This window comes from Diospyros lotus, chromosome 6 (assembly GCF_014633365.1).
Source record: "Diospyros lotus cultivar Yz01 chromosome 6, ASM1463336v1, whole genome shotgun sequence".
In the NCBI taxonomy this organism is placed as follows: Eukaryota; Viridiplantae; Streptophyta; class Magnoliopsida; order Ericales; family Ebenaceae; genus Diospyros; species Diospyros lotus.
Genome location: NC_068343.1, coordinates 32,948,214 through 32,971,814, shown reverse-complemented (window position 1 = coordinate 32,971,814; position 23,601 = coordinate 32,948,214). Strand labels below are relative to the sequence as shown.

The 23,601-nt window shown below is 36.7% G+C and overlaps 1 protein-coding gene across 3 annotated transcripts in view; it reads right to left on the bottom strand.

The window, feature by feature from the left end:
- Positions 1-23,200, bottom strand: part of LOC127803904 (protein HESO1-like) — a 105,971-nt gene extending 82,771 nt beyond the window's left edge. For all 3 annotated transcript variants that reach the window (XM_052340520.1, XM_052340522.1, XM_052340521.1), the window contains exons 1-4: positions 23,109-23,200; positions 22,177-22,204; positions 11,254-11,451; positions 5,984-6,160 (exon numbers count right to left, since the gene is read on the bottom strand). In XM_052340520.1, coding sequence (XP_052196480.1) covers positions 5,984-6,160; positions 11,254-11,451; positions 22,177-22,204; positions 23,109-23,189 — 484 coding nt within the window. In that variant the 5' untranslated portion in view covers positions 23,190-23,200. The remainder of the gene's footprint in view (positions 1-5,983; positions 6,161-11,253; positions 11,452-22,176; positions 22,205-23,108) is intronic.
- Between the last annotated feature and the right edge of the window lie 401 nt (positions 23,201-23,601).

Sequence of the window (23,601 nt, the reverse complement as noted above, 5' to 3'; positions counted from 1 at the left end):
TGAGGGCAACACATAGAGAGAGAGAGTGAGTGATGGTGGACACGATGAAGCTAGCCCCAAATTCAATGAAGATGAGAGCAAATGCCATGAAGATAACCTAGATTCAATGAAGATGAACATGAACACGATGAAGATAACACAAATTCGATAAGGATGAATGCAAACATGATGAAGATGAACCCAGATTCAGTTTATCTTCATCAATATCAGTGGGGTTTCTGAAACCCCTAATGGTGATGGGGGGTTGATTGCCAACAGTGGCCAGCAAGTTACCCACCTATAATAGTAATAAACTTATAGTTATATTTTATTTTTATATAAATATAAGGCGAAGTAGCAAAACTTGTTGATGTGGCAGTCATGTCAGCCACCTAAATAGGCCACGTCAGCATTTAATATTTTTTCTAATGGAAGATTAATGTCAGTCAAAAATTGAAACATATTAAAGCTGAGTACTACTATTTAAAAAACTTAAAAGTTTGGTCCAAAATTGAAACAAAATTAAAGTTGAATACTATTGTTGAAAAATCTAGAAGTTCGATCCAAAATTGAAACAAAGGTAAAAGTCGGGCTTTCTTTCTTTTCTTTTTTTTCTTTTTTTTTGGTGCAATTTTCCTTATAGATAATCCAATTTGTTGGATTTACTCTTCATGATCATCAACATTTGAACTTGAACATCTATTTTTTTTTTTTTCCATTTATGCATTGTGTATAGCCTATAGCAAGCAGTCTTTTAACAGAAAATACAAAAGTTGAATTAAAGGAAAAACTATATATTTAGGTGAAGGAACTACCAAGGTCATGCAATTGTATTAGTGACCGCATGGATGTGCAAGTATGCAACTCTCAAGAATACAAACAGAGTACAATTTTAACTTCTTAGGATGATTCATGAGATTGATCAACTTGTAGTTAGTTTATTGAACTTTTTAGGGCGCTAGAGTGGGATTTTTTTAACACACTTGAAACATATTGTAAGATCTGGGGAAAAAAAAGATAATAAATGAACATGGTCACTACGCCCTTGGATTAAGCCAACAATGAATCCTAAATTTAGATGGAGATAGAATTTGATTAACTGTCAGATAAATGAGGATAAACGGATTAGAGGGATAAATCAAAAGAGTATATGAATTACCTGAATAGGATTTTGATTAGGGTAAATCAGAGATTTGGAAACAAAAAGATGATGGAATCCAAATCCAAAGAGGATTGGATAAACATCAAACACCTATAAAAAAAAAACTCAAGTGTAGAGGAGTAAATCATCACAAATCATTGAGTACTCTAAGTGGCATTGAGTCATGAGAATCTGAGAGATAGGAGGTCCATAGCAAGGATCGAGTGAAGCCAAGGAAGAAGGCTCATGAGGAAGATCAGAAAAGCTTACAGGGATCCCTATTAGCAATGAATTGTGGTAGGTGTTTCTCTTCCCATCAATTGTTCCTTGCTTTTCAATTTTTCAACTTTCTGGCACCATAGAAAACCACCATCAACTAATCTTTGGCATCACATCCTTACAGCAGCCTATCTCATCAATAGACTTCCTTTAAAAATTATGGTGTTTAAAACTCCCTTGAATGTGTTTCTTGAATCCTTTCCCCACCATACTAGGGTCCTAAATTCTCTTTCTCCTGAGGTCTTTGGATGTACTATTTTTGTACACAAAAACCAACTCACTCAATCTAAATTGGACCCTAAAGCACTCAAGTGCATATTTGTTGGTTACTCTCCTACTCAGCAAGAATATAAATGTTATAACCCTACTAACCAAAAGTTCATTATTTCTTGTGATGTCTCTTTCATCAAGCATCAACTATTTTTTCAGAACATTCCTCTGCAGGAAAGTACCTCCAAAACTAAAGATATTTGGAGTACAATCATGCCTATACCTGCTCATTCCTCTCCTACTCCTCTCATTGATTCATTACCAAACCCTGTCCTTATTTCTGAAAACCCTTAGATCAGTCATGAATTCAGTTTAGATTCTATTCCTCCACCCCTAAACTATCAAGGGGGAGAGAAAAAGAACACCAAAATTCAAGAAGATGATCAAGTCCAAAATAAACCACCACTAATGGTTTATTCGAGAAGGCCTCGTGATCCTCATCCAACTAAATCATCTAATCTGAAGATAAGTATAGAAAGTGTGGCTGCAAGAGATATTAAAGTACATAATAGATTTGAAGATGATTTAGGTATTCCAATTGCTCTAAGGAAAGGGGTAGGATCTTGTACAAAATATCCTATTTCAAATTATCTTGGATACTCAAGATTATCTCCCCAATACAGATCATTTACTATCAGTTTTGATAGTGTGGCTATTCCTAGAGATATTTATCAAGCACTACAAGATGAAAAATGGAAGGCAGCAGTCATGGAAGAGATGAAAGCCTTGGAAAAGAATAATACATGAGAAGTTATGGAGTTACCAGAGGGAAAGAAAGCAGTAGGCAGCAAGTGGGTGTTCACTATAAAGTACAAATCTGATGGGGGTATTGACAGGTACAAGGCAAGGCTTGTAGCTCAAGGATTCACTCAAACTCAAGGCTTGGACTACGAGGAAACATTTGCTCTAGTGGCTAAACTAAATTCCATCCAGGGTCTATTGTCATTGGCAGTAAATCTAGACTGGAGACTACATCAATTGGACGTCAAAAATACTTTCTTGAATGGAAAGCTAGAAGAGGAGATCTATATGAAAATACCACCAGGTTTTGAGGGAAATGACACAAGAGGAAAGGTATGCAAGCTAAAGAAATCACTATACGGTCTTAAACAATCTCCTAGAGCTTGGTTTAAAAGGTTTAGTGACACCCTACACAAGCTTGGATACAACCAAGGACAGGCTGATAACAACAATCTTGATAGTTTATGTGGATGACATCATCATCACATGAGACAATAGCCAAGAGATTAAGAAATTAAAGCATCAACTGAGACAAGCATTCGAGGTAAAAGAGTTGGGGGAATTAAGATGCTTCCTTGGATTGGAAGTGGCAAGAAGCAAGGATAGAATATTCATATCTCAAAGGAAATACATCCTAGATTTGCTACGAGAAATAGGCAAACTAAGGTGTAAACCAGCAAGTACTCCCCTAAAGCCTAATTGGAAGAATAAGGAAGAGAAAGAAGAATATCAAGTTGACAAAGGAAGATATCAACGCTTAGTAGGAAAGCTTATCTATTTATCTAACACAAGGCCAGATATTACCTATGTTGTGAGTTTTATCAGCCAATTCATGCATCTACCAACTAAAAGACCTCTTGAAGCAGCTTACCACATTCTCAGGTATCTCAAATGAACACCTGGAAAAGGGTTGTTGTTCAAGAAAAATTCGAATAAAGGAATTATTGGCTATGCTGATTCGGATTGGGCATGTTCCATTGAAGATAGTAGGTCCACATCAGGATATTATACCAAGCTGGGGGGAAACTTAGTGACTTAGAGGAGCAAGAAACAACAAGTTGTTGCTCGTAACAGTGCGGAAGTAGAGCATCAAGCCATTGCTAAAGGGATTTGTGAGATAGTATGGATAGAAAGATTGATGAAATATCTTTCTATGCCTATATCATCTCCTAAATTACTCTATAGTGATAGCAAATTAGTTATCAGCATTGTAAACAATCCAGTTCAGCATGACCGAATGAAGCATGTCAAAATTGATAGGCATTTCGTCAAGCAAGAGATGGAAGAAAGAGACATAAGACTCACTTATGTTCCTACTATAGATCAGGAAGCGGACATCCTAACTAAAGCCATGCAACAATAAGGTTTTGAACCACTTAGAGGCAAGCTGGGAATGATTGACATTGTTGTAACATTTGTATTAGATTAGATTAAATGGAAATTATGTACTTTGTATTGCTGCATATTTTATTTCCTGTTTTAGCGTTAGATTTAATTGTTCTTCTAGAAGGTTTGTTTCTAGAAGGAGGCAGCCGTCTATTAATTTAGTAATTCAGTTAGGCGGCTGTTAGTTAGTTGTTTTATCTTTAATTCTTGTGCTCCGCTCCCCTATATCCTATAAATAGGGGTCGTGGATAGGAATGTAGGCAGAGGAGTCTTAGTGCGCCAGAATTTGTGAAGTATTACTTCCGGGTTTACTGTCTTGATTTGGGGATTGAGTGCGAGAGGTTGGGAGTGGCTGGTTCTTAGCTTGTATTCCCTGGTTTCCCTATAGCTTTCAGTGTATATGGGTGGGAGGGATTAAGTTCTCATTGTAATCATCCCTTGGGTGATTCAAGATAGTGGATTTCAGTGGTGCCTAGCAGTCTGGATGTAGGTCTTGGATTTCAAGACCGAACCAGGATAAATCTTATTGTTTTTCGTGTGTGTGTGTTTCTCATTTTGTGGTGTTTGCTTTGTTTTCTGTTATCAGTGTGTTCTTGAGTTATATATAAAGCGAGCTGGTTGAGTTGAGAGAATTAGTGTGGGGCTGTGAGATACTCTAACAGACATCTATTCCTCAGCTTGAGTGAGAGTGTTGGAGAAAGCTAAGGATTCATAAGAGACTCGAGATTACAGTTTCATGTAATCCGGAAGTTCAAACAGCAAGATAAAGATAGTTTAGCCATGAGTTATCCTAATTATTGTTGACCTAAATTTGTAAAGTAGATAGCAAAGTGTTGTAATCTATTCCTATAAAATAGGAGAATAGTTAGGAGAAAAGTTAGGAGGATTTTTAGCAGGTTTTTCAGGACTTTTGTGTATATATATTTTTCAGATCAATGAAATTATTCAGTGTGGTTTTCCCTTAATTCTTCTACCTAGTTTCTTCAGTATGCATAGGAAATCCATTATTTACGATATGATCTACTATGCATAGTAATCCTCACTGGGCTATACGCCCACTACACCTAACAGTTTTCAAGTGATCAAGAGCAGCCAAGACTAGAATTGGACTCAAATTGGGAACATCAATGGACTTATTTTATGGATATTTTATTTTCTGTTTATTTCAGCTACGTAAACATTGACGATATTAGTGATTATTGTTCTAGATTTAATTTTTTTCTAGACTTTGGTTGTTCTTTTAGTCGCAATAAGATCAATAGATTTTAGGCTTCATGATTTTTAAGTCTTGGCTTGAGGCTCATGGCTGGTCCTACTACCTATAGAGGGGGTGTGACACACATGACGTGCTACAAAGGTAGGGAAGTGTAAGAGGTTATTGATGTGCTTAGGTATATAATATCGAGCTGTTAATTCTCCATATGTTCTATTTTCATATAAAAAAAAAAGCTAAGGCAACCCTAGTTGGTGGTCCAGTATGCTGTCATCTGTGGAATGTCAATAGTAATATGATTTTTTGCAATATACTTGGTTTTTCCATTGGCCTATAATAAGTCAGGCTTGCATAATTGTCAATTTAAAGATGCTGCAAGGTTCAATATCATGGGAAAAAATTTGTTATTCACAAAGAATACAAACTCCATTATCACAACTTATTATAATTTGGTATTGCTTACTATTTTGATGCTTTAAATTTTCTGTCAACTCACCTCATTAGTGACTTGCAGCTAGATAATTTGTCAAACCACCACGATCTAGAGATGAGACAGAGGATTAAGAAAAAAATGCACAAAAATAACAACAATCATAAGCCTTAATCCCAATAGGTAGGGGATAAAAAAAATGTACAAGATTAAAAAAAAAATCATTCACATAAAAACTGGGCAAACAGAGCTCAAAACCCAATCCAAATAGTCAAGATGAGGCTCGATTTTGTCAAACTGTTAAATGCTATACATATATCACCAATTTACTTAGAAGCTAACATTCATGAATAACTATAAGAATATATATGTATAGAGGGAGAGAGAGATGATAGACATTCAAGATTAAGTTTCTGTGATAGTACTGCACACTATAAGAAATGAACATTAAGTAGCATTGATCATCAGGATATAAAATGGATGACTTTATATCTTTGGAATATGAAATTAGCAATAACAGTAATAAAGGTATTATTCTTATTACTCTTAAGTTGATGAAACTTTTTTGAGAACTTTCGAAGATGTTGAATCTTCTTCTCCCTCGGGAAATCAGCTGTATTATTACCGAAGTTAACAGACAAATCTAGATCACTTTTAGAGCTGAAAATATCCATCAAGAAAGAGCCAAATTCCTCCACAACAGGAATCTCATCAGATTTTCCTGAAATACAAAGTAAATAACCATGATTAAATAGGGCACACATGGATAATGTGAATACCACAGTAAGATGAGCAACAGCAAGTTCAAAAAATAAAAGACATGACCACAGCAGCAGAGACTAGACACTACAGTTATAAATACAAACACAAACATAGATGGTGCATCATCATTTTTTAAGTTGCCAATATCAAGAGAGGAAACAACACATCAAATTTGTGAAATGGAAGCACCAGCATAAACCAGAAACCAGTTAGTACACTAGTTTAAATAGTAATACTACCAAAGCCACCAAAATTCTACTAAAAAATGTTGTAATATACAATGTTTCAACTCATTGCAAGAAGCCAAACATGAGCCCCCTCTGGGTGTTTCATCAAGCCAAATTTCAATTATATAGAGAACAGCAATTAATAAATGTAGCATTAAGTAGTGACATATGGCAGATTTTCTGTATATCAGGAGAGGTACCCTATTGAGACAGCATCCTCCAAATTCTGAAAGGATTAACCTCTATTTTAAATTTTGAAACAAATTCACCCCCCCCCCCCCCCCCCCCCCAAAAAAAAAAATCAACATTAGTCAAATAAATAGTGTGAATAAGTCAAACTACAATCATTTTATCTTCTAATGCACCATTAAAAATATAATTAACAAAAACTAATCAATTGAAGATATTTATTAGTTCTTAACAACCAAACCCTTCTCCCTAACAGCCTAGGAATAACTGATGAAATAGGCATCAGTAACATCCCTTATCATCATCATATACGATCATTAGCTATTCTTCCACCAAAAACGGCCTTCAGCAAGAAAGTTCCACCTACATGGAACACATGGATAAGAAAAAAATTAGTAGAGGCTGTTTGAGAATAAGCAGATGAGTTCCAGAAAAGACAGAACCTGCAAACCAGCCGGAATGCAGAGGGAAGAAGTAGACAATGAGGAGGAGAAACAAAGCAGTAAAAGGAGATTAGAAGGAAGTAGCAGAAAAAGAGGAGATTCGAAATTGAAGAAACAAGCACAAAGAAGATAATCTTCCAGGAGAGGAAAAGATGAGGGAAGAGAAGAAGAATGGAGAATGCAACTATTCTCGAACAACGGCCAACTGAGACAGATATTTCTAACTACCTCTTCTTAGGCAGCATTTTTAAGCAATAAAATTCTAAACCTCAGATAGCCAACTTATTTGAATAAATCATATAGATATCACATTTCCAAAGACAAATAAAAAATCATTCCATAAGAAGCTCCTTCCAAGTAAATTTTAAAGCTGCATCCAAAAAACCTTACAGAAAAATTGTAAGGTATGCTTAATTTAAAGAAACTTCTTTCTGATTTTTTGAGAAGTTTAGAACTTCCCACTTAATCCAAATACTGATGCACACAAGACAACCTTGTTAGAATAAACCACAAATTGATAATATGTTCAAAGTGGATAAGTTGCATTCAACTTTCTAAGTCACCTCAGAACCTGAATTTTTGAAGGTACAAGTTGCTTAACTTCAGCACCGAATTATGCGAAACCTAATTAAAACTTATGTCAATACAATAATGAACCCTAGGGAGTATTTTAACCATCTTCATTGCAACAAATCAAAAAGTCAGTAGAATCCGATTGGGATAAAGCTTCTTAGACTTGTATTTAGTTTTATGGGTAAACTGCTTCCAGTTGAAGTTTGGGCCTTTCGCGTAGACATCTCCTATGGTTTGTTTTTCACCTAACAGGTCCCCTGTACTTTTCCTAAATTGCCAGGACACCTCCTCCATTACAAATGGCGTTAATTAAATCAAAATTAAGTTAAAATTATCCCTAACCTCTATCCATTAAGTTAAATTAAGTCAAGTTTACTACAAAATAAAAAATCAAAAAATAAAAAAAGGTCACCATTCAATGCCCAATATTTAATCTAAATCTTGTTCTTTTGGACAGTTTCCTAATTTCAAATTAGGATACTTTCCTAATGTGTTTTATTGTAAACTTCTTTGCTGTAATCTTTCCTAAGCTGTAAATATTCAACCCTATAACTAGGGCTGTTTGTGAATAAGATCTTGAAGTTCTTCCATCCAATTTCAAGATGACCTTTTTTGATTGGGCATAGCATCTTAGACACAAACACGTATAAGACTGCTTTTCTTTTCTCCTTGATCTTCTCATGTCAACACTCCCCCTCAAGGGCTTATCAGGTTGTTCTCGCAGGCCGTGGATCTAGATGTGTTTTCGTGTATCCCGGTGGGGTCTCCTCCTATGCAAATCCCTCTTCTCCAGTTTGCAGACGACACATTGATTTTCTGCCCAGCTGATCTAGGAAGTATGCGTGCCCTCAAGCGGATTCTTAGATGCTTTGAGCTCGTGTCTGGCTTGCGTATTAGCTTGAAAAAGTCCAGCCTGTCAGCAGTTAATGTTAGCCAAGATTGGTTAATGGAGGCTGCTACTCTATTGAGGTGTAAACCTACCCCTTTCCCAATTTCATACCTGGGTTTCCAGCTGGGAATTAATCCAAAGAGGGTTGTGGCTTGGAAGGCAGTTGTGGACAGGATTAAGAGTCGATTGGCTTCATGGAAGGCTGGGATTCTCTCTATGGCTGGTCGGTTATCTCTGATAAAATCGGTTCTGAACCACTTTCCAATTTACTACATGTCTCTCTTTAGAATTCTTGTTGGGGTGGCGAAATAGATTGCTAAGCTGCAAAGAAAGTTCTTATGGTCTGGGAACGAGGGCGTGGCAAAAATGGCTATTGCTAGATGGGAATTGGTTGAGTTGCCTAAGAAGCTAGGTGGGCTAGGGGTGGGGTCTCTATTGGCCAAAAACAAAGCCTTGCTCTTTAAATGGCTTTGGAGGATGATTAGTAGGGGTGATCAGCTTTGGTGTAAAGTCATTGCAGCTAGGCATAATGGTATCTTCGTTGGAATCAATGATGTGGAGGTTAAGCGTAGTTTCAGTTCTTGGTGGAGGGGCATTGTTGTCTCCTATTCTAGCAGTGATGAGGCTCGGTCTGTGGCCATGGAAGGGGTTAAAATCCAGCTAGGTAAGGGCGATTTGGCTCGGTTTTGGGAAGACACTTGGGTGGGTTCCACCTCCCTGTCGAGTTTATTCCCTCGGCTATATTCGATGTCCCTGGATAAAGGGAAGAGAGTGGCAGACTTGGGGTTTTGGGTGATTAACAATTGGTGTTGGAGCCTTAGCTGGAGAAGGCCGCTTCTTGACAAAGAAAAGTCCATCTAGGTTGAGCTATTGAGAGTTATCTCGCAAGTTCACTTGGTGAAGGGGAGGAGGGATACGGTCTTTTGGTCTCTTGATGCAGTTGGTTCCTTTTCATCACAGTCATTCAGTGAGAGGCTTTGCTCCCTAATGTTTGGTTCCAATGTCCCTCAAATTATTCCCTGGCAGCTCATGTTTGGGGCAACCTAGCTCCTCCAAAAGTGGAGTTTTTTTTGTGGCTGGTCATTTGGGGTAAATTTAACACAAAGGACAACCTGGGTAGGAAAGGAATCTTGCAGGGGGATGATCTGATTTGCGTCTTCTGTGGCTCTGCTCCGGAGTCTATGGACCACCTCTTTGCCCATCTTCTATCATGGTATCAACTCTTTTTTGGGAATCCAGCATTCTTTTTCTACGTGTTTTGAGTCCTACAAATTTGTACCATTGCAAGGACAATATTCTACCCCATAATCACCCAAGCAATCAAGTGATCTATACCAAGAGACCATGTCCACATCAACTGAATCCAACTTCAGAGGCACCTGCACCAGCACCTTTTGGCCGAGATACCAAGATCGCAACTCCAACTGAGGAACCGCAAAATATTCAAGCAGCCTATAGGTTGAATGGTAAAAATTATTTGAAATGGTCTCAATTTGTTTGCACATTCTTGAAGGGAAGAGGAAGAGGCAAGCTGAGTCATTTACTTGGTACTGGGCCTAGGAAAGGGGATCCTACATTTGAGGCTTGGGATGAAGAAAATTCTATGGTAATGTCTTAGTTATGGAACTCTAGGTTTCTAGAAATAAGTGACACAGTCATGTTTTTAAGTATGGCTCAAGAGATTTGGGATGTCGTTAAACAGACATATACTGAAGTTTGGGACGCTGCCTAGATTTACGAGATTGAAACCAAAATCTCGGCTACAAAGCAAGGAATTGGTCAATCACTGAATACTCCAATCTTTTGCAAACATTATGGCAAGAGATGGATCATTATCATTGTATTCAGATAAAATGCAGTGAGGATGCAGCTCTTCTCAAGAGGTTTGTTGAGAATGATAGAATTTATGAATTTCTTGCTGGATTGAACATTGAGTTTGTTGCAGTGAGGGTACAAATACTTGGAAAAGAAGACTTGCCATCTCTAAATGAGACCATAGCTATTGTTTGTGCTGAGGAAGGAAGGAGGGGAGTTATGCTTGAGACTCCTACAGCAGATGGTTCAGCTCTAATGACGACAAGAGTGACTATGAAGCATCCTAGTTCAGAACAACAATCAAGTGAGGTTAAAAAGGCAATAGATGGATCTTGGTCAAACAAAGACTCCTTGCGGCGTACTTATTGTAAAAAGTCTAGACATACCATAGAAAAATGTTGGAAGCTCCATGGTTAGCCTCAAGCTGAGAACAAAGGATCATTAAGAAAACTGAGAAAACAGGAGCAGGTGCATGTGGCAGACACACAGCAAACTGGGGAAAAGGATTCTCAAGAATCATGGGCTGATTTTACAAAGGAAGAAATTACAAAGCTAAAACAATAACTTAGGTCCCTAGAGAAGCCACCTGGAACAGGTACCTGTACCTTAACCTTTTCATGAGTGATTTGTTTTTGAGCCATATAATTAGAGACTTAATAGGGTCAACACTGTTTTTTGCTTTTGTTTCAAACGGAGATAACCATAAATTCTTCTTCTATAATCTCAGTCAAGAATTATCTAAAGCATAATCCAGTGGACAGGTCATTTGAAAGAAAGTGCTATTTAGAGCATTACAGGGCCTAAGGCTTATTGAAGATGGCCCTCTAGGAACCAGCTGGGGCTATTGAATCTATGTTTATGCATATCTGGATTGAAAATAGGTAAAAAAAAAAAAAAAAGAAGAAGCAAAAGTTACCATAGATTTCCTTTGCTATCTCATTAAAGATTCGGACCAAGTCTTTTCGATTGTAATAATCACTTTCATTTGGACGAGACATGACATAGACGTCGTGGAGTAAATCCTCAAATTCCTCAAATGCAGGTATACATTCAGATTTGACCCTATTCTGCTGTGATGCCTCCAGTTCAAGCTTGTTTGCTTCCTCAAGCAGGACTGTAATGAAAATGAAAATACAAGTATTAGCTCACAAATTGCACCTTTACTGATATAAGATCATGAACATTGAAATGTAAATCAAACCCAGGCTTAACTAATTGCCCCATATGTTATGAAATTGCAACTTGAAAACCGAATGGAATGATGACAAAAAACCAAAGAAGAAGACAGAGGAGAAGGGGAATAAAGATACCAAGAGAAAGGAGTAGAAAATCAAATTTTTTATATTCAATATTGTTGGAGAAAGATAAGATGAAAAAGAACATTGCTGTGTTTGAATAGAAATCGAAAGGTGATGAGATGATAAGGAATATTTCAAACTAAAGAGATGAGAAAATAAAGTGGTTCCATAAAAATAGGATAAAACTACCACTTAAGTTTAAATTCTACCCTATCTATCTGTAGCATGTTTGAATTTGTATTTTGTACTCTATCCCTGTATTTTAGGAGCAACCATGGCTAAGCTCTTGTATATATATCCATTCTAAACTCAACACAAAGTGAGAAAATTGTAGAAATTGGTATAGATTGGACAGGAAGAACCACCAAAGAATCGTTCTATTATGTTGTATAGACACTAAATACATTCCCTATTAATAGGGAAGAAGATTACACTATAGGAAAGTTATAGAAAAGGAAAAACAAATATGTTGTACACTATACAAGGAAACTAAATATACAATCACAGATTAGGAAACTTATTAAATCAGGATCACTTTTCTAATCTTGGAGAAGATCTGTCTTGAATTCAAGAAAGTCAGCTCACAATTATTCTCCTCTAATTCTCCTTCAATCTCATGAATCATTCAACACTCCCCCTCAAGTTGGTGAATGGATATCTATCATTCCTAACTTGCTTACAAGTTCTTCAAATCTCTTGATAGGTAGGCCTTTTGTTAATACATCAACAATCTGATTTGCTGAAGAAACAAAAGGTATGCATACCTCCTTAGATTCCAACTTCTCTTTAATGAAATGATGGTCAATCTCAACATATTTGGTCCTATCATGCTACACAAGATTATTTGCAATGCTGATGGCCGACTGGTTGTCACAACATAACTTCATTGGTCCGTGGCTAGGAATTTTAAGGTCTTCCAACACTATCCTCAGCCACAATAGCTCACATAAACCAAGGGCCATTGCTCTAAACTCAACCTCTACACTACTTCCAAGTTGAAACCAACACCACTACGTGGTGAATCTCAACGAGACAAACAATGGTGTCATCATTGTCATAAGCCATATTATACAAAAGACACTTGATGGAAACTCCATGGCAAACCAGCAAACTGGAAGGCCAAAAATCAAATGAAAATTACTCAGACAACTTATATAGTGGATTGTAAAGAAGGGAGAACAACTAACCTAACCTTGACAATGGATCAACTGGAACTCCTACAGCAAGAATTAAATCAGTCGAAAGTAACAAAAACGTCTGATTCAGCAAAGTCTCCTAAATTAACAATGTCACTTGCCAAACAAAGTACATCACATCAATGTTTACTCTCAAAAAATCTTTCTACAAATGTTTGGATTATAAATACAAGAGGTTCAAATCATATGATAGGTTTGTTACATATATTATCAACTTATAAGATATGTGATAGGGATGTAACCGTTTCAATGGCTAATGGAATAGTGTCCTTTGCTAAAGGGGAAGGATTAGTTTATATAGCAAGCCTGCACCTAAGATCTGTATTACATGTGCCTAATTAGAAATGCAGCCTATTGTCCATTAGTAAGCTAACAAAGGATACGAATTGTATGGTGACATTCCTTCCATCTCATTGTGTTTTTCAGGATCTAACTTCCAAGAAGATGATTGGCAATGCTGAGGGAAAGGAAGGTCTTGACCATGTTTCAACTTTCAGGAGTAGCCTGTACCCCCACTGCATCTAGGTTACATAACAGATTCTCTTTTTTTACTGTCTCAAATTCTTATATTCATCTATGGCACAAACAATTAGGATATCCTAGTTTTAGCTATTTGAAAATTTTGTATTCCCATTTGTTTGAAGTGATTCTTTCTAATGTGAGCAGTGTATACTTGCTAAACAAACTAGAGTATCTCATCCTATTCATTCTTACAACCCTCAAAACCATTTTATTTGGTTCATAGTGACATATGGGGACCAGCAAGAATTCCTAACTTAACCAATACCCACTGGTTTATCACCTTCATAAATGATCAAACAAAGGTTTGTTGGGTTTTCTTAATGAAAGAAAAATCTGAAACTAGCACAATCTTCAGAAAATTTCATCAAATGGTTTGTAATGTTTTTCAATCTTCAAACCATGTCCTTCTATCGGATAATGATTATCACCTTCATAAATGATCATACAAAGGTTTGTTGGGTTTTCTTAATGAAAGAAAAATCTGAAGCTAGCACAATCTTCAGAAAATTTTATCAAATGGTTTGTTATGTTTTTCAATCTTCAAACCAAATCCTTCTATCGGATAATGGTAAGGAATACTTCTTAAATGAGTTTAACAAATATTTAGTCGAACATTGAATTATTCATCAAAGTTCTCATCCCTTATAATCCATAATAGAATGGAGTGGCTAAAAGAAAAAATCACCACCTCCTTGAGATTACTCGATCCTTGATGTTTACCAGCTCAGTCCCAACTTCTTATTGAGGGGAGGCAATTCTTACAGCTGCCTATTTTATTAATAAACTCCCTTCCAGGGTTCTCAATTTTAAGACTCTGTTAGTGTAGGTGCTCTAGACCTAATCAGATTAGGCAAATTGTACACTGACATTTGTAATCATATTTCATATTGAATAAAGAGTTATTTAATTCTACAAAAAATCGTTCTATTAGTTTCTCGTTATTAATGTAATGATCGGATGAAACTAGATAGAAGTCCATATGATGTATACTGTGATTAATCTATAAAGATGTGAGATGATGCATCACAGTTTCTCGACATCATTAAATGTCCCAAGTCGTAGCAATGTCAAAAATGGACATTGACAATTGCGGTAAGACTTGTATGTGCTATGTTTTTGCTATATGATAGTAATGGAGGTCTCACACCCATAGACATGGGGATGCCTAGACAAGTACATAGGTGACCAATGTTAGAGAACGTGTCACTGGACATGACTCGCCATGAGAATCCATTTTAGTTATATGTTGATGGAATTCTCATACGAGATGGGTGTAACTAATCCTTGGACCTGAGGTTGTCACAGTCATCTCATAAGAAGACCGATATGCTTTGACATCGTTTCGATGGGCCTAGATAAAGGCTGCACATGGGCGATCGTTGGGCATATCGTGAGGCTTATGAAGATGGGTGCGTAACCAAGATGGGACTCGTCTATCCCTTGATAGAGGATGATGTATCTAAGGCGCCTTCGGTGGATATTCACTTTAAATCCATGGCCATGGTGAAAAAGATCAATAAGGAGTTATTGATTCACTTTCTATTAAGTGAAGATATCCGGATAACCGAAGAAAGACTTATGTGATCATAATCAAGCAACATATTGCCAACTTGAGATCACATAGGATACATTGACGAGATAATCGAATTACACGGTAACCATGCTCGTGAAAGGTTATTTGCGGATTATGAATCCTTCTGAATAATTGGGTAGGCATGATGCCTTGCTAAAGGCCAATCTTGTCTTATGTGTTCGTACCGACACATTGCCAACATATTCGGGAGCCTAATGAGTCATACGCAATAGGCACGGTCCCTGGCTTAAACCAGGAAAGCGGACGTATGGTTAAGTGGGACACTTCGGTAAGAAGTTGTGCCATCGTAGGTTCTCACGGGAAAAGAACAAACAGATGTAATAACGTCGATGTGACGAGGGGTCGTCATAAAGAAAAGAGTTTCCTAAAATAACAATTGATTAAATTAGAAAGAAGTTTTTAATTTAATGATTAAATTAGAAAGAAGTTTCTAATTTAATAATTTGGGTTTAATTTAATACTTGGGCTAAATAAAGTATTTGGGCCAAATATTAAATTAAATTAAATATTTGGGTTAAATTAGATTTTGGTCAAATATTAAATAATAAATATTATATTTGGGCTAAATTAGATTTGGGCCAAATATTAAATATTAAATATTTGGGCTTGAATTAGATTTAGACCAAATATTTTATAAATGGATTTGGGCCACTTTAATTTCTAGTTGGACTAAGATTAATGGGCTAGCCCAATCCATGTCCATTAGGGTTTGGGAAACCCTAGGAGGTTGCTTCTATATAAATAGTCCTTCATGAGATGCCCAAATTAAACCTATTATTATTGTTGGTTTTTAAGAGTTGAAAATCGATTCTTTTCCCGTCCATTCATAAGCCTTGTTAGGAGAAGGAGCTAGCACTCTCATTCCGCTCTCCTCGCCAACGGACGCGTGCCGCGTATCACAAGTTAGAGGCCGGACATTTGGACGGCTTGAATCTGCAAACGACTTAAAAATCCAAATGTTAGATTTACTTTATAATGTATGTGATTGTTTGATTTCGACGTTGATCAAATTGCCAGGATCGGGGTAAGGTTCAAATTTTTGAACTATGCTGATTGCCCCGTAGCGATCTTGCTTCATTTTCAGACTCCATTGAGTATTTTTCTCAATACTTATCCCTTTCATGCTAGGATGCTTAATTCATTATCACCAAAAGTATTTGGTTGTACTACATTTGTGCATGATCATTCTCCTTCCCATTCCAAATTAGAACCTAAGTCTATAAAATGTGTGTTTGTTGGCTACTCTCTGACACAACAAGGCTACAAGTGTTATTGTCCTAACATTAGAAAATTTCTTATCTCTTGTGATGTCTCATTTCTCAAGAATTAGTACTTTTATCCCACCATACCTCTACAAAAGGGGATCCCTAATGCAGAGCAATGCTGGGCTACCAATACCTCTTTTTTCTTTCTTCCTGAGGCAATCACTATCTTTACTCCTACTCCAACTTATAATAACAGATCAAGGAGGAGAACAATAGGTTCGAGTTTCTGAAAAACCAACCTTGGTTTACTCTAGAAGACCTCATGATCCTCAGCAAGGTCAGTTGTCACTCAGGAGGCAGGTCCAATGGCTGAAGAAGATGGAAAAATGCTGGAAATATGCTCAAATTAAGGGAGATTTGACTTTGATCCTAGAATATTCTAGGATTTTATGTAAATATTATGTAAATATAGTAAGTAAAATATGTAAATTAGGATGCTGTCTATATTTAGTTTATTTCTTTCCTTCTTTGTTCATAATCCTCTCTTTAAAAGAGGATGTTGTTCTTGCTTATTTGAAGCTATATTATCCTTGATTAGTTCTAAGAAAAAAGGGTAGTGACTGAAGAGGACGGAAAAGGGGCAATACCTATAGAATTTGATGATTTGGACATACCAAAAAGGAGTATGATCATGTGCCAAGTATCCCATATCTAAACCTATTATATTCCATATTATCTCCACAGTTCAAAGCCTTCACTACACGTGTTGATGAAATTGAGATTTCTAAGGATATATATAGTGCTTTATAGAATTCATAATGGAGGAATGTTGTGATGGATGAAATGCACGCATTAGAAAAGAATGGTACATGGGAGATTGTAACCTTACCTAATGACAAGAAGGTGGTTGGCAGGAAGTGGGTGTTTACTATTAAATACGAATCAGATGGGAGTCTTGATAGGTACAAGGCCAAATTAGTAGCCTAAGGATTTACCCAAACTCAAGGATTAGATTATGAGGAGACATTTGCTCTAGTTGCTAAATTGAATTCTATACGTGTCTTGCTCTTACTTGCAGCTAGTCTAGACTAGGAATTACACCAACTTGATATTAAGAATGCATTTCTAAATGGTGATCAAGAAAAGGAGATCTACATGAGAATTCCTTCGGATTTTGAGACAAAAGGCAAGAAAGGAAAGGTTTGCAAGCTTAGGAAGTCTCTATATGGACTTAAACAGTCCCTTAGAGCTTGGTTCAAGTAGTTCAATGCTACTTTGAGCCAAGAGCCAACTACTGTACAATCAAGGGTAGGCTGATCATAAGGTTAAAACACAAGTATACAAAGTAATTTTCTCTTTGTATCCTCATGTTTTAGGCCATTATGAGGCATTTTTTTGTGGGCCATTAGTTTGAGCCTTTTGTTTGTGCCTAGGTATGCCCAGTGTATTTGTACAGTTCTTTGATCATTTATACATATTTATCATTTGATAAAAAAAAAATGGCAGGCTAATCATACATTATTCACCAAACATGTAGCAGATGGCATGAAAACTATTCTAATTGTTTATGTGGATGATATTATTATCACTAGGGATAACACTCAAGAAATAGAGAAGCTTAAAGAGTAGTTACGACAAGTCTTTGAAGTAAAAGGCCTAGGATAGCTGAGATATTTTTTAGGGATGGAAGTGTCCAGAAACAAAGAAGGTATTTTCATCTCTCAGAGGAAATACACATTGGATTTATTGAGAGAAACAGGCAAACTTGCCTGTAAACCAACCAGCACACCCCTAGAGCCAAACTAGAAGTATAAAGGAGATGGAGCAAAGTGTCCGGTAGACAGAGGGAGATACCAGCGATTAGTGGGAAAATTAATCTAGCTATCCCTTACACGACCTGGTATTGCATATGCTGCAAACGTAGTGAGCCAATTTATGCATTCACCCACTAGCAAACACCTCAATGCCAGTGTTCTAAAAATCGGGCTAGGCGCCGCCTAGCCGCTAGGCGGCCGCCCCAAAATTGCCCTAGTCGGGCCTCCTAGGTGCCGGCCCGAGTAAACGGCCGGCTTGGGCGCCTAGTCGGCCAGCACGCCTAGGGCTTTTTTTGCTAAATCATAAATCGAACCTGTTAGCGTCTCTCCCTCTTCACTCTCTTCTCACCTCAACGCCGCCAAACTTCATCGGCCCTCCAGTAGCTCACCGCCGTTGCTACGTCCAGCTCCATCCTCGCCGCCAAGCTTCATCGTCCCCGCCTCTTATCTGTCGCGTCCTCCTCGTCCTCGTTGCCTCAGCGTCGTCGCCCCCGTCCTCGCCGTTGAGCTCCATCTCCGCCGCGGCAAGCTCCATCTCCGTCGACTCGTAACCTCTCTCTCTCTCCCTCTCTCTCTCTCTCTTTGTGGGTTGTGCGTCTGCTGCGTTTCTAGTTTCTTTTTTATGTTTTCTGTTTTTTATTTTTTATTTTATTTCATTTTCTTTTCTATTTATATATAATTATTAGATTTGCATTTAATTTTTATTATTAATTATATATATTCTATAATATTTGTAAAAAATCTACTGCTTGCTTATAGTATATTGATGTTTTTATTATTGATTTATGTTGCATTATTAATGCTTTTCAACTTTGATTTAATTAAAAATAACATCAAATTACATTACAAAATTTAAAAAATAAAAAAAAATAGCAGTTTTCTAGGCTCCGCCTAGGCCCCGCTTAAGCGATCTAGACGCTAGGCCCCAGCCTGGCGCCCAATTAGCGCCTAGCGCTTTTTAGAACACTGCTCAATGCTACCTGTCACATTCTCAGATACCTTATAGGCACACCTGGGAGAGGGTTGCTATTCAAAAAGAATGAGGATAGAGCAATAATGGGATTTGTGGATGCTAATTGGGCTGGATCTATTGAGGATAACCAGTCTACATCAAGTTTTTGTACTAAGGTATGGGGAAACCTTGTTACATGGAGAAGCAAGAAGCAAAATGTGGTTACTCGAAGTAGTGCAGAGGCTGAATACCGAGCCATTGCTCAAGGTGTGTGTGAAATTATTTGGCTTGAAAAACTAATGAAGGATTTGAATATGCCTATACCTACTCCTACAAGGCAATACAATGACAGCAAATTAGCAATAAACATTGTGAATAATCCGATACAGCCATAGTTCTGAAAGGCGATAGGCGCATCAAGGCACAAAGGGTCCTGGAGCTTGAGGCGCGAGGCGCCTTTGCGAAGCGAGGCGCACTTTTTAGAAAAAAAAAAAACTCAAAATCTTGTAAAATTATAAACAACTATCAAATTATCAATAATAACACATGCATATCATTCATGATTCATCATCTTCAAATTCTAAACTAACAATATCAAAGTTGATTCATTCATCATGCAAATTCTAAACTAGAAACATCACCAAATTCAAACTCAAAGTCTCAAACATTGTAAAAATACTATATATAATATACAAACATAAATATATTATGTCTATATAAATTTTTTTAAAAATAAAGCTTCAGTGATGGCTTCGGAGACCGGGTGTATTGGGGATGATTCAACACTCCACCAATTTGCTGGGGTGTTGAATCACTTGTGTGATGAACCATTAGAAAAATTAGAAACAGAAGATAAAATTCAGATCGGATTTCATTGCCAAAAGCCAGATCTTCTAGGTTCAAATCAAAAGAAGAAGTGGTGGTGGTGGTGGCAACAAGTCACAATGAAGGTGAATGATAGCACCGACAATAGACGTCGCAGCATTGGAACAAAGAAAAGAAAGGGGAAGAAATCAGATCCTAGAAGAATAAGAAGAACAAGGAAGAAGAAGAAGAAATTAGACAACATGGTGGTGGACAATGGGGTGGGGGCAGTGGACAGTAGCTAGTTTGCAGAGATAGAAGAGAGAGGATTAAAAAGAGAGAGTTGGTGGCTTTTTTATATCCAGGGCAAAATCATCCAAACAATGCAAAAAATTAAAGGCAAAAAATTAACATCTATGCAATAGGCCATAGATGTTAAAGGCGCACCTAAGCGCACCTCACGCCCCGGTGCCTCGTCGTGCAAGGCGAGCGCCTCCCGGAAAACACATCGCCTCGACCCAATAGAGGCGCCGAACTAGCGCCTTGTGCCTAGGCGCGCCTTTAACATCTATGGGTACAACATGATTGGATGATACACATAAGGATTGATCGACACTTTGTTAAACAAGAAATTGAAGAAGGAGGTATTAACCTCACCTATATCTCTACTGATTCTCAAGATGTTGATATTCTTACCAAACCTATGACTAGACAAGGGTTTGAATTGATCCGAGGCAAACTGGGAATGAGAGACATCTATTCACTAACTTGAGGGGAAATGTAGGAGAAAGATAAGATGAAAAAAAACATTGTTGTGTTTGAATAAAAATCGAAAGGTGATGAGATGATAAGGAATATTTCAAACTAAGGAGATGAGAAGATAAAGTGGTTCCATAAAAATAGGATAAAACTACCACTTAAGTTTAGATTCTACCCTATCCATTTGTAACATGTTTGCATTTGTATTTTGTACTCTATCCCTGTATTTTAGGAGCAACCATGGCTAAGTTCTTGTAGATATATCCATTCTAAACTCAATACAAAGTGAGAAAACAAGTTGATTTGTTAGTCTCCAATTCTACCTAAGTTATTCCTACTTAGGTCATTTAGTTTGTTCAAATATTAATCCAAAATATGAGTATTCCTATTGATTACTCCCCTATTTATACAAGAAAATATGATCTTACAAGAAATCAAATAATTCGTATGTGACAATAAGAACTACAAATAGAATATGTCCAATCTTAATTATTAGGATTATTGATATTCTTCCTTTTTCTTCTAAAATTCGTCTTCATCCTTGACCTCCGTCAAATGGTAACTTCCACCGTCTATGATAAGTTGTTGTTGCTGTTGTTGTTGTTGTTGTTGGAGTGAACTAGCTCCTCCTCACTAGGATGGACCATGACTAAAATTGATTTTGGGTTTTGTAAGTTGTATGAAGGTGGACTAGATTTACAGTCTGAAACATTTGTTGAGGCAATTGGAACTAGGTTGGCTGTTTAAAACTTAAAAGGCTAGGTTGGGACAGTGAGCCTGCGTAACCTATAGTTTTGCCTTAAAAAATGGATGAAGGAATTTAGATTTGAAGGAAAGCCATTGGGTTTTCATATGGACTCGAAAAGAATAAAAGATGGGTAGATAATCAGGTCGGGTAAAAAATATAGGTACAAATAAAAAAAGGGTTAAAAGAACCCTTCTTTCACACAATCTTCTTCCTTCGTTAAGGTTGTCTGCTGCAATCAGATTTCAACAACAATGACACAAGAGTCTTTAAGAACAGCGACAGCACCAGTCACTGGAAACAGCGACAGCAGAAGTTTGATCACAACAGATTGGGGTTGGGGCTCCTATACCAATTTGATGCAAAAGTTGAAAAGAAGAAATTGAGAAAAGTTACTGGAGACAAAACCAAGAGAAGATACAACAAAAACAAGGGGAAAGAACTTGTAGAGATAGAAATTCAACATAAAAGAGATGAGAAAGGGGAGGAAGAAAGAAGAATAAGGGAGAGAGAGAGCTCAAAATCTTCCAAATAATCAACTTTTACTCAATCTAAAACCATGATTTTTGTTTTACATGAATAAGCCCTATTTGCAGGCTTAAAAAACTTCTAAAACTCTTATAAAATTAAAGTCACCTGACATACCATCCATGACCATTTAAAATCTATCATGAAATCTATTAAAATCTTAATATAAACAAAATAAAACAACGTAACCTAAACAACCCTAATCATATAAAACAAAAAATTAAGCAACATGTATCAAGATAAATTAAAAAATCCTAATCAAATAAAATTAATGATTATTAGACGCCAATTATATTGACTATATAACAAAATCTTCATATTATCAAGCTGAGCTACTAAAGTGTGTTCATCATCGTGTGAAATTAGTTTGAAAGAGTTTTACAAGATATACAGCACAAGAATCAGATTTTCAGATTACTTACCTTTCTCCCCAATTACCATGGTTGGAACCTACAAGATTGACAATGAGAAGTTTTAGGAAGAAGAAAGCTTAATTATCAAGAGAAGACAAGTTAGATTATAAATCATCTTAGGCATTAACTTCATCACTTGATTATCAATTTATCCACAAACAGAAATAAATTTTTTAGTGCTCGAGATTTTCATCTAGAGTAACTCTAGAAATGGCAATATTGTGCGCTCTTACAAATAAATATGCTAGGAGCAACTGCATGCTGATAATATGAAATCAAATCAAATAAGTTGACAACTATGTAACAAGAAAACCTTCAGAAAAAGATCTCAAAACAAGATCATCTAAAAACTTTACAAAATGACTCGAGTGAGAAAGACAACTTCATTCTAACCCCTAAAAAAATGGACCGTATGATTCCCTAGTGCCTATGAATTCTAAGGTATATAACTTTTTATGAATTTCCACCTAACATGATAACAAAAGACCCAAACACCTACTTAAATAACCAAACAGAAACATTGCTTGCATGACGTTACAGAAGAATGCAGCATTTCAAGCATAACTGCAGATGCACCAGGTAATACAAACCACTCGATCATACGCATCACATACATTCGTACCAAAACAGAAGAAAATTGTTCTGCGGAAAGATATTAGTTCTGCGGGATCCAGCATAACAAGTAAATACAACTGGGAAGTTGAGGGCTGTTGCCGTGATCGAAAAGTGAGGTCAGAAAAGGCGCAAAACCAAGCCGAAATCGGTATATATATAGTCCATTATCCAGTAAAAACAATTTTGGAACCAAACGGCAGAAAAGGTTTCGAGATTGTGCTTCTTCTCCAACACCGACAAATTGCATGATGATCATCAAGAAGTTCGAGGAGGAGATATAGGAACAGATACGAAATTGATAACGAGGATAAGAAATTGAGCTGTACCTGATCAGAATTGGAGGTTTCCATATCCGCAGAGAGCGAAGCTTTCAGTGAATCGAAGAAGAAATGAGTTTGAGATTGCATTTATGAGAGTGTTGGCTTTCTCCGCAAATCCTCTGCAAGAGCGGGAGATGACATCACGGGGACAAGGACGTAATTTCACACACACGCACGGAGGACATATTTTTTTGTAAAATTAATTAAAACTAATTAATTTTAAAGATGAATTTTTAAATTTATTACAATTTTAGAACGAATTTTAAATTTTTACATTTTTTTATAACAATTTTTTAGCTCTTGTAATTCACCGACCGAATTTGTTACAACTATAAAACGTTAACTATTAGCTTTTCCTATTAAATGATGACTATGTAGATGAGATAGATAAAGAAAAATGTAACATAAATAGTAATGTGATTTTTTTTCAGTTTAATTTTTTTTATTTTTTTAAATTATAATTATAAAAAGTATATTACAAAAATAAAGTGACAATTAT